At 52.7% G+C, this 16,821-nt stretch overlaps 1 protein-coding gene across 3 annotated transcripts; it reads left to right on the top strand.

Moving 5' to 3' along the window:
* Positions 1-616: 616 nt before the first annotated feature.
* THEMIS2 (thymocyte selection associated family member 2) lies at positions 617-14,090 on the top strand. 3 transcript variants are annotated; one of them, XM_068969203.1, is made up of 7 exons: positions 617-712; positions 3,165-3,305; positions 6,635-7,045; positions 8,968-9,122; positions 9,510-10,040; positions 13,376-13,532; positions 13,967-14,090. In XM_068969203.1, exons 1-7 carry the CDS (start codon positions 619-621, stop codon positions 14,017-14,019), a joined length of 1,542 nt encoding a protein of 513 aa, XP_068825304.1. In that variant the 5' UTR covers positions 617-618; the 3' UTR covers positions 14,020-14,090. The 3 variants fall into 3 exon arrangements, with proteins under 3 accessions (XP_068825304.1, XP_068825303.1, XP_068825305.1); XM_068969202.1 differs by having other exon boundaries at positions 8,968-10,040; XM_068969204.1 differs by lacking the exons at positions 8,968-9,122; positions 9,510-10,040; positions 13,967-14,090 and having other exon boundaries at positions 13,376-13,419.
* Positions 14,091-16,821: the final 2,731 nt, after the last annotated feature.

Below are 16,821 nucleotides of genomic sequence, written 5' to 3'. Positions count from 1 at the left end.
AGAAAGCTGAGCACGGAATTGATGCTTTTGAACTGTGGCATTGGAGAAGACTCTTGAGAGTCCCTTGGACTGCAGGGAGATCCAATCAGTGCATCCTAAAGCAAATCAGTCCTGAATATTCATTGGAAGCACTGATGTTGAAGCTGAAACTCCAATACTTTGGCCACCTGATGCGAAGAACTGACTCATTTGCAAAGACCTTGATGCTGGGGAAGATTGAAGGTGGGAGGGGAAGGGGACGACAGAGGATGAGATGGCTGGATGGCATCACGGACGCGATGGACATGAGTTTGAGTAAGCTCCGGGGGTTGGTGATGGACAGGGAAGCCTGGCGTGCTGCAGTCCATGGGGTCGCAAAGAGACACGTGTGAGCGACTGAACTGAAACTGAACTCCCCGGTGTCAGGTCCTGGTCTTGACCTTCTACAGTAGCGCCACGAGTGTGAGAGGTGGGTACTGCAACCCCCGTGTAGAGACCCGGGAACTAAGGCCGGCAGGGGAGGGTGGGCGTCCTGGAACGCCCCTGGGCGGGGCCTCCGGCCTACCCCACCCCGCTGGGCCGGCCCGAGCTGGACCGCGCGCAGGCAGCTCAGTCCGCGTCCAGCGAGCCGCGCGGGCCATGGAGCCGGTGTCGCTGCAGGACTTCGTGTGCGCCCTGGACCCCGCCTCCCTCCCGCGCGTGCTGCGGGTCTGCTCGGGGGTTTACTTCCAGGGTGAGTGAAGGGCCGAGACCCCTCCGACCCCACGGCTACGCCGCAGACCGGCTTCCCCCGACCGGGACGTTGGAAACCTGGGGCCTGTTCCCCAACTTCTCCGGGCTACGGCTTTTGCCTCCGTGGAGTGGAGGCGGGGTGGGGGGTCGCTGATTGCCTCGCAGGGTGGCGATGGGAAGTCACTGAGCTCAGATACTCAGGTGGGTGGAACCGAGCCAAGCTGGGCTGGAACCGTCGGGAGCCTTGCAGGAGGTCCGACCGTGCGGGGTCTCGGCACTCAGGCGCTGGCGACGCGGAGCTGTTGCTTGATGATTCTGAAGCGCCAGGTCAGCCCTCCCCTCCGTGTACCCTCCGCTGCCCCACCTTGACACCTGTCTACGTGTCCTATTCTTCGGTCCCTCCAGTCCCGCCTTTGCCCCTCTGCTCGGCATTGGGCAGTACTTGATTCGACCAGCTCTTCGGTTCGCAGCGGAAATGACTCCTCCTCCGGGAAGCCCTCCTGGCTCCTTGCACGCCCGCACATTTGCCCACCTGGCCGCAGCCCGCCTGGTTCACAGGGGTGGCGCACAGCTGGGGCGTCCTCAATAATCATTGCTCGAAAGATCTACGGGGGAAGAATTGACAGGCCGTGAAGGTGCAGAGAGAGGCGGCAGCTCTGAGCGGGGGGCGGGCGGGAGGAACTGTGGGCGGCTGAGTCGGGAAGGAGGAGGCGGCGGAGAGAGGGAAGCGAGAATCTGGGTGGGGTAGGGGAGGCTCCTTCCTTAGAGAGCAAACTCTGCCCGAGTTTGCTGACCCATCCTGTTCCTTCCACCTGCTCCCTTGCTCCGCATAGGAAAGCGTTCTGAGGCTCCAAGTGGGGTCACAGATCAAGGGTGAGACACCTGGAGGGCCACCAGGGGCAGGACCCGCCGCCAGGCCCGCTTGGGGCTCTGAGGGATCTGGGTTCAAATGTCACTCTTCTTGTCTCGGGGGGCTTCCTGCAGGCATCCCTGCTGTTTACTCTCCTCTGGACTCCCTCCCCACCCCACTCTGTGTCACAATATTTGTGTTTCCTCATTCTGCTTCCCCAGCCCCACCCCGGGAGGTGGGAAGTGGAGGAAGTAAGAGAAGAGCCTGACTGGGTGACAGCGTGGGGGTGGGGATGAGCTGGAGAAGGGCCCATGGTGATCTTGGTGGGACAGGTGGCTCTGGTCTCTGCGAGGTTCGAAGCCCCAGGCTGGAGGCAGACATCCGGGCCTGAGTCCTGGTGATGCCTTTGATTACCTGATCATCTTGGGCTGCCCATTCATCCTTGCCAAGTCTTGGCAAGTCCTTATATAGGAACAAGAAAGTCCTTCCCTCCAAGGACAGTCATGGGTCTTGAGCACGGTTATACCCCTGTAGTACTGGGCACAGCAGCGGGCATCGAGTCCATCTCCAGCACCAAGGCTGTTCTTACCAGCCCCAAGGGTCTGGAGCCTGAACTGTGTGTTGGAGCCTGAGTGTATTTTCCTGGGGGGCTCTGCCGGGGCTGCCCTCGGTGTGCGGTAGAGTCAGGTGGCCGTGAGCTTTGCCCACCTGCACTGGTCTGTCCTTCGTTCAGCAGGATGGCGGGGTGGGGGCCTATCCACTGCCCGAGTGGAGAGATCTTTATTGAGCGCCTTCCATGTTCTGGATGCTGCTTTAAGCTCTTGAAACCAGGAAAAGTGGGGCTACTGTGCTTGAAAGTGGGGACCCAGAACCCTGCCTGCAGGACCCACTCTCTCAGTGCCCCGCCATTCTCTCCTGTGCTTCCTTTAAAAACAAGTCATTTGAAGAAGAAAGTGCCAGGGTGGGTGTTTGGCTCTGTGTGATCTCAGAGCCTCTCTGGGCTTGACTTTGCAGCTGTCTAATAAGGGAATTGGGCTTCTCTAGTGGCTCAGATGGTAAAGAATCCACCTGCAATGCAGGAGACCTGAGTTCGATCCCTGGGTGGGGAAGATCCCCTGGAGGAGGGCATGGCAACCCACTGCAGTTTTCTTGCCTGGAGAATCTCATGGACAGAGGAGCTGGGCAGGCTAACAGTCTATAGGGTCCCAAAGGGTTGGACACGACTGAAGCGACTTACCACGCAATAAGGGAATTGGGATTTACTGTGTGGCTTATTCATTCATGACTTACACACCCTGTTCGAGGCTGGGCCTGTGCTGCGTAGGATGGATCAGTCCTGCTGTATGAGTTACGTTCCAGAGGCTGGGGGCTGTGACCACAGAGGCGTACAGTCAGTTCTAAACGCAGGCAAAGCACCATCGATGCTGCCTGAGGACAGCTGAGCCCATGGGTGCTGGGCAGGGAAGACAGGGAAGGGCATTCCAGGTGGCGGAAACAGTGTGGGCAAAGGTATGGTGAGTGGCGTCTTGGGGGAACAGAGCCCTGGCGCCCAGTGACTGGCATTTGCTGACTGGGCAAAACCGAGCTTGCTGTGTCTCCACAGGCTCCATCTACGAGATCTCTGGGAACGAGTGCTGCCTCTCCACAGGAGACTTGATCAAGGTCACCCATATTCGCCTCCAAAAGGTGGTCTGTGAGAACCCGGGGACAGGCCAGACCACCGAGCTCGCTCCCAATTTCCAGGGTAAGGTGGGCACCTCTGCCTCCCTGAGTGCCCCGGAACCCTCCAGGCACACTCTCGGACCCACTGGACCCCCTGCACAAACCCCCAGCCCTCTGGGTTGCCCCCCACGGCCCTCATATCCACCGCCACACAGCCCCGAGGCGTAGATGACCCCCGAGCGCTCTGACAGTGCCCCGAGCCGGCGTGGCTGTGTGCTCTCCTTGTCCATCTCTGATGACGCCTGCCTCTTGGCGAGGACTTTTCCTGTTTTGTGTCTTTGTCCACGTGCCTGTTTTCATCTTTGTTCCCACATTCACTCACCAAACATTTATTGACCCTTGCTGCGCACCAGGCCTTGTGCTAGGGGCTGGGGGGTGTGCGCTCAGGATGAATTAGATACAGCCTCCTCCGGTGGGGAGCTTCCAGGATGGCAGGGAGGAGGACAGCAGAGGTAGGCACCCATGTAGAGAGGGCCCTGGGCGCGAGGGGCCTGCCTCAGAGGTCTGTGCAGGCTTCCTGGGGGAGGTGGCACCTGAGCTGGACCAAGGATCCCAGCTAGAGGGAGTGGCATGTTCACATAGCATAGTCACTGCAGGAGGCGTGCAGTGTGCTGGACCACAGGCCCAGATGCTAAAACCAGCAGCCTGGATGGGAATTCCCAGGTCTGCCAGCTACTAGCTGTGGCCGTGGTGAGTTCCCATGGTTTCTCTGCCTCAGCTCCGTCTTCTGTAATGAGGCAGTCAGGCTTGATGGCATCACCTACTCAATGGACATGAGTTTGAGCAAACTCCGGGAGATAGTGAAGGACAGGAAAGCCTGGTGTGCTGCAGTCACGGGAGTGGCAAAGAGTCAGACACGACTGAGCGACTGAACAACAGCGAGGTTGATGCGAGCATTAAACGAGTTGCCACGTACGATGAGATGAGACCAGGACTGGGCTCGGAGCAGGTGCCCTCTGAGGGCTTGTTCTCAGTATGCTTTCCTGATTTTAATCCCTGAAGTACAGTTTTGTGAGTGAATGTTTTTGTTCATTAGGAGATGCACCAAATATTAGGAGTAATATTTAGATATAATGGGGCATCAGGTCTATAAGGGGCCTGGTGAGGGCGTGGGTTCCGGGTGAGGGGCAAGAGGTGGGAGATGAGTAGAAGGCAGACCACTGGGGGGCGCTTGTGTGGGGCACCGATCCATTTCAGTCTTTATTTTGAAGGCATTAAGCAGCCAAAGAGGGTTTTAAAAAGGGAAGTGATATGTTTTGTTTTCTATTTTGAGGATTTTTTAAAAACTTGAAATAATTTCAGACTTACAGAAGACTTTCTAGAATTCCTATACACTGTTTATCCAGATTCACCAATTATTAAGCATTTTGTTACATTTGTTTTCTCTCTCTGTATATTATATATACATATACATACATATGAACATATATTACTATTATATGTGTGTATATATATAATCTTTTTATATATCTGTGTTCAGTTCAGTTCAGTTCAGTCGCTCAGTTGTGTCCGACTCTTTGCGACCCCATGAATCACAGCACGCCAGGCCTCCCTGTCCATCACCAACTCCCGGAGTTCACTCACTCACGTCCATCGAGTCTGTGATGCCATCCAGCCATCTCATCCTCTGTCGTCCCCTTCTCCTCCTGCCCCCAATCCCTCCCAGCATCAGAGTCTTTTCCATTGAGTCAACTCTTCTCATGAGGTGGCCAAAGTACTGGAATTTCAGCTTTAGCATCATTCCTTCCAAAGAAATCCCAGGGTTGATCTCCTTCAGAATGGACTGGTTGGATCTCCTTATGGTCCAAGGGACTCTCAAGAGTCTTCTCCAATACCACAGTTCAAAAGCATCAATTCTTCGGTGCTCAGCCTTCTTCACAGTCCAACTCTCACATCCATACATGACTACTGGAAAAACCATAGCCTTGACTAGATGGACCTTTGTTGGCAAAGTAATGTCTCTGCTTTTCAATATGCTATCTAGGTTGGTCATAACTTTTCTTCCAAGGAGTAAGCGTCTTATAATTTCATGGCTGCAATCACCATCTGCAGTGATTTTAGAGCCCCCAAAAATAAAGCCTGACACTGTTTCTACTGTTTTCCCATCTATTTCCCATGAAGTGATGGGGATGCCATGATCTTCATTTTCTGAATGTTGAGCTTTAAGCCAACTTTTTCACTCTCCTCTTTCACTTTCATCAAGAGGATTTTTAGCTCCTCTTTGCTTTCTGCCATAAGGGTGGTGTCATCTGCATATCTGAGGTTATTGATATTTCTCCTGGCAATCTTGATTCCAGCTTGTGTTTCTTCCAGTCCAGCGTTTCTCATGATGTACTCTGCATATATATATATATCTTTTTCTGAACCATTTGAGAGTAAGTTACAGACATGATGCCCCATTATATCTAAATATTACTCCTAATATTCAGTGTATCTCCTAGAAAATAAAGGCATTCACTCACAAAGCTGTAGTTGAGTGATTAAATTCAGAAAATCTAGTATTGGTACAATACTACTATTTAACCCACAGTCTGTATTCAAATTTCACCAGCTGCCCTATAATATCCTTGATAGCCTGGTGTTTGCCTTGATTCAGAATCAAGCCCTAGATCACACATGACATTCAGTTTGGCCTCCTTTAGTCTCCTTCAGGCTGAAATAGTTCCTCCACCTGCCTTTGCCTTGATATCAATGTTTTTTGAACAGTCCAGATCCGTACTTTTGCAGAATGTCCTTCAGACCGAGTTTGTGTGGTGTTTTCTTGAATAGATTTGTGTGGAGGGTTTTGGGCAGGAAAATGCTAGAAGTGATATTACCTCCAGACATGGGGTATCTTAGGCCAGTCTGGTAGCAGAAGAATGGACAGGGTGGCGGGAGGAAGGGGAAAAGGGTGGTCAGAGGTCATTTGACCAGTAGCTCTTGGGTTTCTAGTTTGGGAGGGATAGTGGCGCTCCCCTACCCAGGACAGGGTGATGGGAGCTGGTGTGTGGAAACAGCAGTGCTGAGGTGTCTGGGGGCAAAGATGGAAAACTTTAGAGGCAGGAGGGGCTGGGAGGCGGGAAAATGTGGCAGTCAGTGTGTCTGTCCTGTTCTGCCCGTGGTGACAATCCCTCTTGTCTGTGTCAGAAGAAACCGTCCCAGCCCTGCCCCTCGCTGTCCATTCGCACATGGTCACTTGCTGCCTCTAGTCCCTGAGCCTTGCAGCCCAGATATGTCAACGCTGGCCCACCTTTGACCCCTGTCCTTGAGATTCTGCCTGGTTCTCTGCAGCCAGACCTGGGTGTGGGGTTCACGGCCCTAGGCTGAGCAAAAGCCTGCCCCACCCTGACACCCCCTGCTGTGCCCCCACAGGCCACTTCAGCCCCCTCACCGGCCGCCAGAGCTATGGAACCCTGGAGGAGCTGGTCTATGCTGCAACCCAGAGCTCCAAGTCACTGCCCATTCACTTCATGTCGACCCACAGAATCACCACCAAGGCCAGGGTGGTGCCTCAAGAGCAGCCCCTCAAGCTGGAGGCCGTGGAGATGCACCAGGGGGCCTGCTGTGCCCGCTGCGTGCTGGACTCTGGGGCCCAGCAGGTCTTTCTGCGCCTGCCCTTGTCCCAGCAGGGGCCCTTCTGGAAACTGGAGCCCGGGCCCCCTCGGACCCTGCTCCAGGTGCTGCAGGACCCCACCATGAGGGACACCCTCCTCACCTGCTCCACCCTCCCCTGGCGCTCCCTGATCTTGAAGCCCCAGTATGAGGTCGAAGCCATCATGCACTGTGAGTTCCCGGGCAGGAGGATGGGGGTGGGAGGCGGGAGGAACAAAGGGGTCCCAGGGGAGCTGCTTTGATGGATGATGCCCCCCTCCCTATGGATAAACCAGGGATTCTGGGTGGTTTACCTGGTATATACAATGTAACGGAGTAAAGATTCCCCAGCAGTGGAAGTTGGGTGCAAAAGGAGATAGGAAAACAGGGTAACTTGAGTGAGATCCCATATAGTTTATAAAATCGGGCAAAAGTTGGGTTGTGTGCTTGTCCACTGCTAGGACAAAGAAACAGTGTTACAAAGTGAAACCTTGAGCCTTTGCTCTGGAGAAATGTATTTTCCTGTTTCTGGGGAGGGCAGGATTGTTGGTGAAGGGCCTCCAGTCTGGGAAGGCACTGGCTGAGTCCCCTGGCTGTTTCACAGATCACTTCTTAGGCGGGCTGGTGGCTGCACACAGAGGGTTGGTGAAGCAGAGGCAGAACCTGCCAGGTCTGGCTGGTCGGTGGCCACGCTGGAGCAAAGGCAGAAGAATGGGTGTATATGTCGAGGTTCCCAGGGCACCCCCACCCCATTCTTCTACCTCCACTCAGGCTTGGCCTCTGACTGGGCAGACCTGTGCCTCATCAACCCCTGCTTTGGATGCTACTAGAAGCTTCACTGAGGACTGTCTTAAGAAAAACCTACGCTTTGTTTAGTAGTTTGTTTTGTTTTGTTTTTTTAAATAATGAGTTGGCTCCCCTGGAGAATAAGGCAGCTCAGGTAATCTAGAAAACATTCTAAAGGAAAGAAAAAAAAAAAAAATATATATATATAAAATGAGCCCACATCTGCCCATCTCCCAGCTTCAACCAATTATCAGCTCATCTGGCACAGAGCAAAAATCCCAACCATATGACCCGAGGGAAGTCACCACCACTCCTCGGAGTCTCAGTGTTCTCATCTGCAAAATGGGAACATTTCCTGTTCCGACTTGCATGTGGTATGACTCACACAACACAGTGGGTAGGCCAGTTTTCCTCATTCTCTTAGAGTTTATGCACTTGGCACTTTCAGTACCAGGGCAGGATGTTGTCCAGAGTCATGCAGTCAGTGTTTTTCTTGATTTGACTTTGTCTATTCAAATCCAGAAAGGATTTGGAAAGACAGTTTATATTCAAAATTATCTTCAAGTTATATACAATTTGAATATATACAGTTTGTATATATTCAGTTATATACAATTATATTCAAAATTCAATTAAAATTTTAAAGTAAACTGACTGGATATTCAGTGATATTAAGGAATTACCAAATTATTATTTCAATGTGATCATTGCCTAGTTATTGTTAAAATTTTAATTATCCCTTCTTTTAGCAATACACACTGAAATGGTCACAGATGGCAAGATATGATTATTCTGATTCAAAGTAACCCAGTGGAGGGGGAATGGATAGAAGGGGGTATAAATGAAAGAAGATGAGCCACGGGTTTAAATGTTGAAGCTGGGTGATAGGTACATAAGGGTTCACAATACTATTCTACTTTTGTAAACATTTAACACTTGATATAATAATGTTTTATTAATTTTTTAGAGAGTTTTTTTTTAAATGTAGACCATTTAAAAAGTCTTTATTGAATTGGTTACAGTGTTGCTTCTGCTTTATGTTTTGGATTTTTTGGCCACTAGGCATGCATGTAGGGGTCTTAGTTCCCCGACCAGGGGTCAAACGCACACCCCCTGTATTGGAAGGCCAAGTCTTAACCACTGGGCCACCAGGGAGGTCCCTATAATAACTTTTTTAAAAGAGGTAGAAGGAAAGGAGTGGGCGAGGAAGCTGGCACAATAGGAAAATGCTGGTAGGAAGGAAAAGACGGAGACAGGCAGGAGGTCAGCAGGCCCAGACCTCTGAGGGGAGGAGGGCGTGGGCCGGGGCTGACCTCTCCCCTCCACAGTGCGCAGGACCGTCGTCAAGATCCCCTCCACCCTGGAGGTCGACGTGGAGGACGTCACCGTCTCCTCGCAGCACATTCACTTCATACAACCGCTGCTGCTGAGCGAGGCCCTGGCCCGGGGAGGCCCCTTCCCCCTGGCCACAGAGATCCTGGAAGTTCCGCAGGGGTCCCCCAACTTCCTCAGCCCGTGGCTGCGCTCCTTACATAAGGGCCAGAGGCTCTGCCTCCGTGGCGTGGCTTCGCCGCCCTGGCGGTTCCTGGCCTCGACCAGGGGCCGGAAGGTGCCCAGACACTTCATGATCTCCGGGGCCTACCGGGGCAAGCTGCGGAGGCGGCCGAGAGAGTTCCCCACGGCCTACGACCTCCTGGGTGCTCTCCAGCCGGGCCAGCCGCTCCGGGTCGTGACCACAAAGGACTGTGAGGGAGATGAGCTGGAGAACCTGGGGTTTGCGTCCCTGGCTGTGGGTGACAGGCTGGAGGTGCTGGGGTCTGGCCAGGCCCTTGGGCAACATGAGAGGGACCTAGATGTCTTGGTGTGTCAGCGGCTAGGTGAGCAGACTGGGGAGGAAGAGGCTTGGGAGGATGAAGAGGTGGAGGACCACGAACAGATTCTGCTGCCCCTCTACTTCTCTGGCGGCTTTGTGGAGGAGCTGAGCGATGCCCGGCGCTACAGCCTGCAGGACCTGACTGCCCAGTTCTCACTGCCCTGTGAGGTCAAGGTGGTGGCCAAGGACCCCAGGCACCCCGCCGACCCTCTGCCCTCCTTCCCGGGCCTGCAGCTGGAAGAGAAGATCCTGGAACCCTTCTTGGTGGTCAGCCTGGACTCCGACCCCGAGATGTGCTTCGAGATCCCTCCCCGGTGGCTGGACCTGACTGTCGTGGAGGTCGAGGAGCTGCCGGGCCAGCCATCTGGGGCCCTCCCCACGGCCACAGTGGAGGAGCTGACGGAGGCCTTCTACTATAGCCTGCGGAAGCTACCAGCCTTCGAGAGTCAAGCTCCCCCGCCCAGGCCTCCAAAGAGTAAGGGCCTCAGTGAGCAGAAGAAGCAGATGCGCAAGGAGAAAGGCTTCAAGGTACCAAGAGAACCCCAGCGGGCAGGGAGGGGCCCTCTGTTGGGATCATTCGAGTCCTGCTGTTCTTCTTTGTCTGGCATCGCGCTTCTCTTCCAGTTGTAGGGAACCTGCAGTTTATAAACATGCACACCTGGTACCTACTATTCCATCCTGACCATCCTGACATCAGTGTGATTATCTGTATTTTACAGTTGAGCAAATGAGGTCTCAGAGACTCTGAGATGCGCCCCAAGTTACACAGTTCAGGGGCCCTGAACTGGAGCATAGCATTGCGACTCCAAGTTCACGGGGCTCTTCCTGTCTCTGCTAACCCTGCTGTCACACCCAGCTCACGCTGCAGCATGTCTCACCTGAACCGTTACAGCAGCCTCTTCACCCTCTCCCCACTGATATCGCAATGGCCTCCCACATCTCCTGGTCGCTGAGGGGCCTCAGCCCCATCTTCTGAACCCTTCAGTGGCTCCCCGTTGCCGGGGGTGATGGAGTCTCCTAACATGGTATCCAGGGTCCTTTAGAGCTGACTTCAGCCTCGCTTTCCCAGGCCTGTTTTCCGTGTCAGCAGCCCACGCTCCAACTCCTGACGCTCCCTCAATATGCCAAGATACCCGCCTCAGCACTTCACGCAAGCCAGTCTTTTTGCCAGGAACGTTCTTCCTCCTTTCAGACTCCTGGGCAAGGCTCCGGTTAGATTTCTTCCAAGGCAGTGACAGTCCTTCCTTGTCTGTATGCACACTGCATGCTGTGTGTAGCCTGGAGGTGGGGGGGCCGTGTCGTTTTTGTTTTTTTGGCTGCACTGGGTCTTCACTGCTGTGCGCACTCGCTCTAGTTGCAGCAAGCGGGGGCTACTCGAGTTGTGGTGTGTGGGTTTCTCTTGTTGCCAAGCATGGGCTCCAGGCTTAGCCATCTTTCAGTTTGTGGAATCTTCCCAGACCAGGGATTGAACCCATGTCCCCTGCGTTGGAGGCTGATTCTTAACCACTGGACCACCAGGGACGTCCAGTCATGAAGTTTTAATCAGTTGTATTTGGTCTCTTGGGCTAAAACAACAGTTCTATGGGGCAGGCTCCGCCGACTCCAAGGCAGGCTGAGAAAGTGAGAAAAACTTTCTCCAGACAAAAACTCACTGCCAGTGAGTCTGAACGGAATCAGACTGAATCACAACAAGGGGGAAAGAACCACAGAGTCAGAAACACTAAGTTCACATCCCAGCTTCCTCACTCTGCGGCCTGTACCCCTGCTCTGGGCACGTTTCCTCACCAGTGAGCCTGAGAGAACGCTGCTAATTCTCAGTGCGGTTTTGTTAGGCCTCAGTTGGTAAAGAATCCGCCTGCAATGCAGAAGACCCTGGTTCGATTCCGGGGTCGGGAAGATCCACTGGAGAAGGGATAGGCTACCCGCTCCAGTATTCTTGGGCTTCCCTGTGGCTCAGCTGGTAAAGAATCCACCTGCAGTGCAGAGATCCGGGTTCGACTGCCTAGGTCGGGAAGATCCCCTGGAGAAGGGAAAGGCTACCCACTCCAGTATTCTGGCCTGGAGAATTCCAAGGACTGTATAGCCCGTGGGATCGCAGTCGGACACCACTGAGCCTCTTTCACTTTCACTCGTTGGGCGCTTACTCTGGGGCAGGCACCTTGTATGCAGCCCCACCCAGCCCTCACGACCTGCCTGAGGTGGGCACTGGCAGTTCTTTTTACGGTTGAGGAAACAAGAGGCACAGAGAGGTGAAGGAGTTTACCTGAGATCACACAGTTAGAGCTTCCCCAGTGACTCAGCAGGTAAGGAACCCGCCGGCCATGCAGGAGACATAGGAGACTCTGGTTTGGGGAGATTGGGGAGATCCCTTGGAGGAGGGCATGGCAACCCACTTCAGTATTCTTGCCTGAAAAATCCCACGGACAGAGGAGCCTGGCGGGCTACAGCCAAAAGGGTCACGAAGGGTTGGACATGACTGAGCGACTAAGCACACACACGTGCACACACACACACAGCTGGCAAGTGGCAGGCTAGGGGCTGAAACGGTCTGACCACATGGCCTGAGCACCTACCTGCCATGCTTTGCTGAGAATGGGTGTTGGGGCACAGGGGAGAATGAGCTGTATAAAAAGCACTTTGTAAACTGCTCACCAGCCTATTATTTTGGGATGTGGAGAGACTTGTATTTGTACTGTGTGGGGAGGTAGTGGGACGGTGGTGGAAGTTAAAAAACGGCCCCGAGCCATCTCAGCCCTAGAAGGGACTCGTATCTGTGGGGCAGCAGGTAGGGTAGCTGTTTTCTGCCAAGAATCAAGAATAGACTAGGACGTCTGAAACACAGGCCTGTGACAGTGCTGGAAAGAATGCGGTCCGGAGCTGGGACCTCCGCCCCAGCCTTGGTTTCTTTGGGCCCGTTTCCTGCTTGTTGTTCTGGAACCAGCAACTTTCCTTCCCTGGGCACGAGTGTTCTCTGCTGCTCACCAGGGAGCTCTTGAAAGCATGGTGGAAAAAGCAGTGGCTTTAATTTTGTTCTATTTGTTTTTGGCTGTGCTGGGTCTTCATTGCCGGGCGTGGGCTTTCTCTAGTTGCGGTGTGCTTGCTCCTCATTGTGGTTGCGGTGGCGTCTCTTGTTGCGGCACGTGGGCTCTAGAGCAGACTCAGTAGTTGTGGCACACAAGCATAGTTGCCCTGTGGCATGTGGGATCCTCCCAGGCCAGGGATCAAACCCGTGTCCCCTGCACTAGCAGGCGGATTATTAACCACTGGACCACCAGGGATGTCCCGACCAGCAGCTTTTTAGAGGTCACAGACTTGTTCTGGGTCCCAAGCTTGACCTGTCCAGAGATCCCGTGTGAGGCACGGTGTGGCACACTTTCACTGAGCCTGGTTCCTTACCTACAAACTGGGGACTCAGACAGCTCCTCAGAGAGTGAAATGGGCCGACATGCATACAGTGTTTGGCACATGGTGTGTTTGGCACATGGTAGGAAGGAGTTCAGTAAAAGTCCTCTTCCTTCTGGGACACTCCTCAGCCTGCACTCTTGTTCTGAGGCTTTGTGACTACATTTTGTTCCTTTAGCGACAGATCTGAAGGACAATGACCAAATCCCCATGGAAAAATGCAGGGACATTTTCCTGTCTGGCCCCCAATCCCATTATCCCTAATCCTGACCCCCCTTTCCCCTGCCAAAGAACATTTCAAATCCTTGCAGCAAAAACTCCTGGTGTTCTGAGATGTGCTACCCTGAGAGGGAAGTTCAGAGGGAAGCAGAGGAAGTAACATTTGGAGGAAACTGCGTTTCTTGGACTCTGCCACCCCGTGTCTTGAGACCCTGCTGACTTCTGCTTTTTCTCCCACGTAGTCCTCTCAAGTCTCAGAATTGCAGGAACCACCTCTGCTGCCTAAACTCAGGACAAAGTCCTTGCCGAAGGTCACCCAGGACAGCTCTGATTTATACAGTGAGGTTCCTGGCCGCAAGAAGGGCCGCAGGACCGCTATGCCCATCACTGAAGATTCAGGTGAGTTCCCTCAGCCCGTATTCATCCAATCCTTGCTTCTCCCCGCCCCCCCCCCCCACCATTCTGCTGCTGCTTTGCCTCTGATGGCACCTGCCATACCCTCAGCAGGGCCCTGCCTGTGGGCAGACCCTTCTGCAGTCCTAGTTTGATGCACAGGCCTATATGGGGAGAGCTTAGGCTGAAGGATCCTTACTGTCTTTCTCCTAGGGGCTCCAGGGCCCTGGCAAGGAAAATGACTTCACCCCCCAACTACCCTCCCCGAGGCACACGGCAAGGTTGGCAAAGTGTGCAGACACAACCAATTGTGGCTTCTGGGCTAGCAAGGACCTTAGAGCATCCAGACCAAACCGTCCCCTGTCCAGGGGGTGGAAGTGCCCTAAAGAGGGGAAGCAACCTGAGGCAGAAGAGCCTTACTGACCGGGATTCTTTTGCAGATGATGAACACGATTACGAAGAAATACTTGAGCAGTTTTCGAAAACCCTCTAGGCGCTGGAGGAAGCTTACGTCCTAACTGCTGCTTCTCAGGGAATCTGAGATACCAGCTGACAGTTACAGGCTTTTAGAGGACCTTGGACAAGACCTCTCAGAAATCAGACTGTGGACAGGAATGGCCGTCTGGGGACTGACTGGAAACCTGCACCAGCTCCCCTCAGTTCTAGGTTCCTGCCGCCCAGAGCTGGCTTCTCTGGGCCCAGCATCTTGCATTTGGCTCTCTCAGCCTCAGAGCTTTGCTATCAAGTAGCCGACTGAGTTCTACTCAATCCTGCATCCGCAATACCAGCCACCCCACTAGTTAGTGCAGGAATGAATCCAAGAGACTGCCCACCTTGATGCTGGCAGCACAGTGCCTCCTGCCTCTGGGGACTCAATCCTGACCACACGCTGCAGTGGGAGTTTTTTTAAAACATGTACCACCCCTGATCCACTCTCGTCTCCCCCTCCCCATCCCCGGCTCTGAGCCTCTGAGGGACCAGGACTGTCTTCCTCATCTCTACAGCACCCAGCACACGAACAGCTAGAGGTGACTATCCAATATTATTTTATAAAACCAGAGAATAAAAATTACATCTGAGCTTCTAGAAGAATGATCATCATGATCACTTATTAAGTTGCATCTGTGTGCCAGACTCTTTACAAGCCCTATCTAAACTCTCAACTCTCTGAGGTAGACAACGGCAGGATTGTCAGCAGAGGACAGGATAGACAGATAGTGGTAGGAGTCTCCAGCTGAGGTGGGAGCTGAATCAAGGGTCCAGTTTCCACTCCTGGATTCTAGGTATTACACCTGAGTGTCCTTCCTTTGCCTGCGACCATCCCTCCGGTGCTCTGGACCCATGCCACACCCCAGCACGGAGCTCTCCAGGTGACCACTGTGTGGTGACTATCGCTGCTGGGCCAGTCTCCATCCAGTACCTGGCATTCATCCTTGTCTTCACGCCAGTTCCCATGCCCTCCTCCGCAGACACAGTCTCTACTACACAGCAGACCCTGAGGAAGAGAGCACTCTGGGAAAAGCAGTAAGCAAAAAATAGTTGCTCCTGGGTACAGAACCCCTAGGCGTCAGGACCACATGCAAAATGGCAACAGTTTTCACCTTCATGTCCGCATTGGATTTTGGCACCAAACTGAGTAAGGTCACAAAAGGGAGGCAGAGGAGAGGACCACCAGTTTCCACAAAAGGGGATTTCTGAGTGGCCAAATGCTACCACGAGGAGAAAGGCAGTGATTTCCCAGCAGGAAAAGCTGGGCTTACAAGGAAAACATGCTTAAAAACCACACTGAATGTCTTACCAGAGCAACGGGGGCAGGCAGGGAACGGACCAAAGGCAGATACCACCCTCAGGGTGCTTGCGTCTTCTTCCCTCCATGATAAACCACGGGGCGGGGGGAGGGTATTATAATGAGGTTAGAGTCCCCCCACCCCCCGGCTGATCTCCAAAGTGAGCACACATGATGACTGACTGGGAAACAAGAGAATTACAGCTGACCCTGCAACAAGGGGGTTAGCGTGCTCACCACCCCCAGTCAAAAAATCCTCAGATAACTTTACAGCTGGCCTTCTGTACATGCAGATTCAACCAACTGTGGATTGTGTAGTATGTACTTATTGAAAAAAATCTGAGTATAAGTGGACCCACACAGTTCAAACTGTGATGTTCTGTATTAGTAACCCTTCATATTTATTTTTAATATCCTTTTTCATTTTAAATTTTTGAATGCTTTATAATATACATAACAAACTAACATAGTAACAGATATAAATAACTGTTAAATAAAGGAATGTAACTTGGAGGTGCATGCTCAAAAATGTATCAAGAGTTTTTAATTTCTCAACATTTCCCACCTGTACACCTAGAAAGACCTTCCTTAGAGGAGGCTGGACTCCTGGCTTGGCCGTGACATTGGGTATTTCTGAGAGCTTGGTTACAGTGCTGTTCTACTGTCTCAACAGTGTGCCAAGAGAACACTGCATGCCCGACAGCCCAGGTGACCACAAACATCCAAAAGTGTACGTTCCTCCGGCCTGAGCAGGCAGAAGCTCCTCAGAGGCTGGGGTTTCATTCTGCTGAGGAGTGGCCTGCCTCTGCTCAGTCCCAAGGGCCTCTGTAGTGCTCGGGAACCACAGAACTCCTGTAAGATCATGTCAATGCCAAGATGGCAGGGAACTCTATCACTGGGCAGCTACTCCGTTATTGGGAATGTGGAGTCGGCAACACCTGGGACACCAGTCTCTTGCTTTATACCCCTGAAGTTGGCAAATGGGCCGACACAGTAGGTATTGAATAAACACTTGCTGGGTTAATGGGCAAGCAGTGTTTGATTGCTAAGTCAAATTCAAAATCAAAAGAAGAAAAAAAACCCCGAACCGCTGCTCTTGTCCCCTTGCCCATTTGAGGGCGTCAGCATGGTAACTAGAAAGAGAAGTCTACCACCCATGAAAGTATTCTATCATGCATTCCATATTCAAATGAATACATTTTTTTAAACCTGTTTTTAGCCACTGTTCTTTTAGGAAACAAGAATGGACACGCTTGCAAATAAGCACACTGGCTGACTGGCTTGTAAGCATCTGCACAGCTCCTCAGGTGGGAAGTATCCTGCGAGGACAGAGAGCAACCACATTGTTGTTCGCTGTCAGAAACCACTGCGGGGTGGGGCCTTCTCCACACAGCTGCTGGGAGGTCTCATTTAGAAACACACTTAAAGCAGCTACAGAACTTCTATTTGCATGTTACACCTCATTAACTTATCTAAGAATTAAGTTGAGATGATAAAGTATTAATTATT

This window comes from Capricornis sumatraensis, chromosome 3, assembly GCF_032405125.1.
Source record: "Capricornis sumatraensis isolate serow.1 chromosome 3, serow.2, whole genome shotgun sequence".
NCBI lineage: Eukaryota > Metazoa > Chordata > Mammalia > Artiodactyla > Bovidae > Capricornis > Capricornis sumatraensis.
The sequence above is the reverse complement of the archived record's forward strand: the minus strand, read 5'-3'. Positions and strand labels throughout refer to the sequence as shown.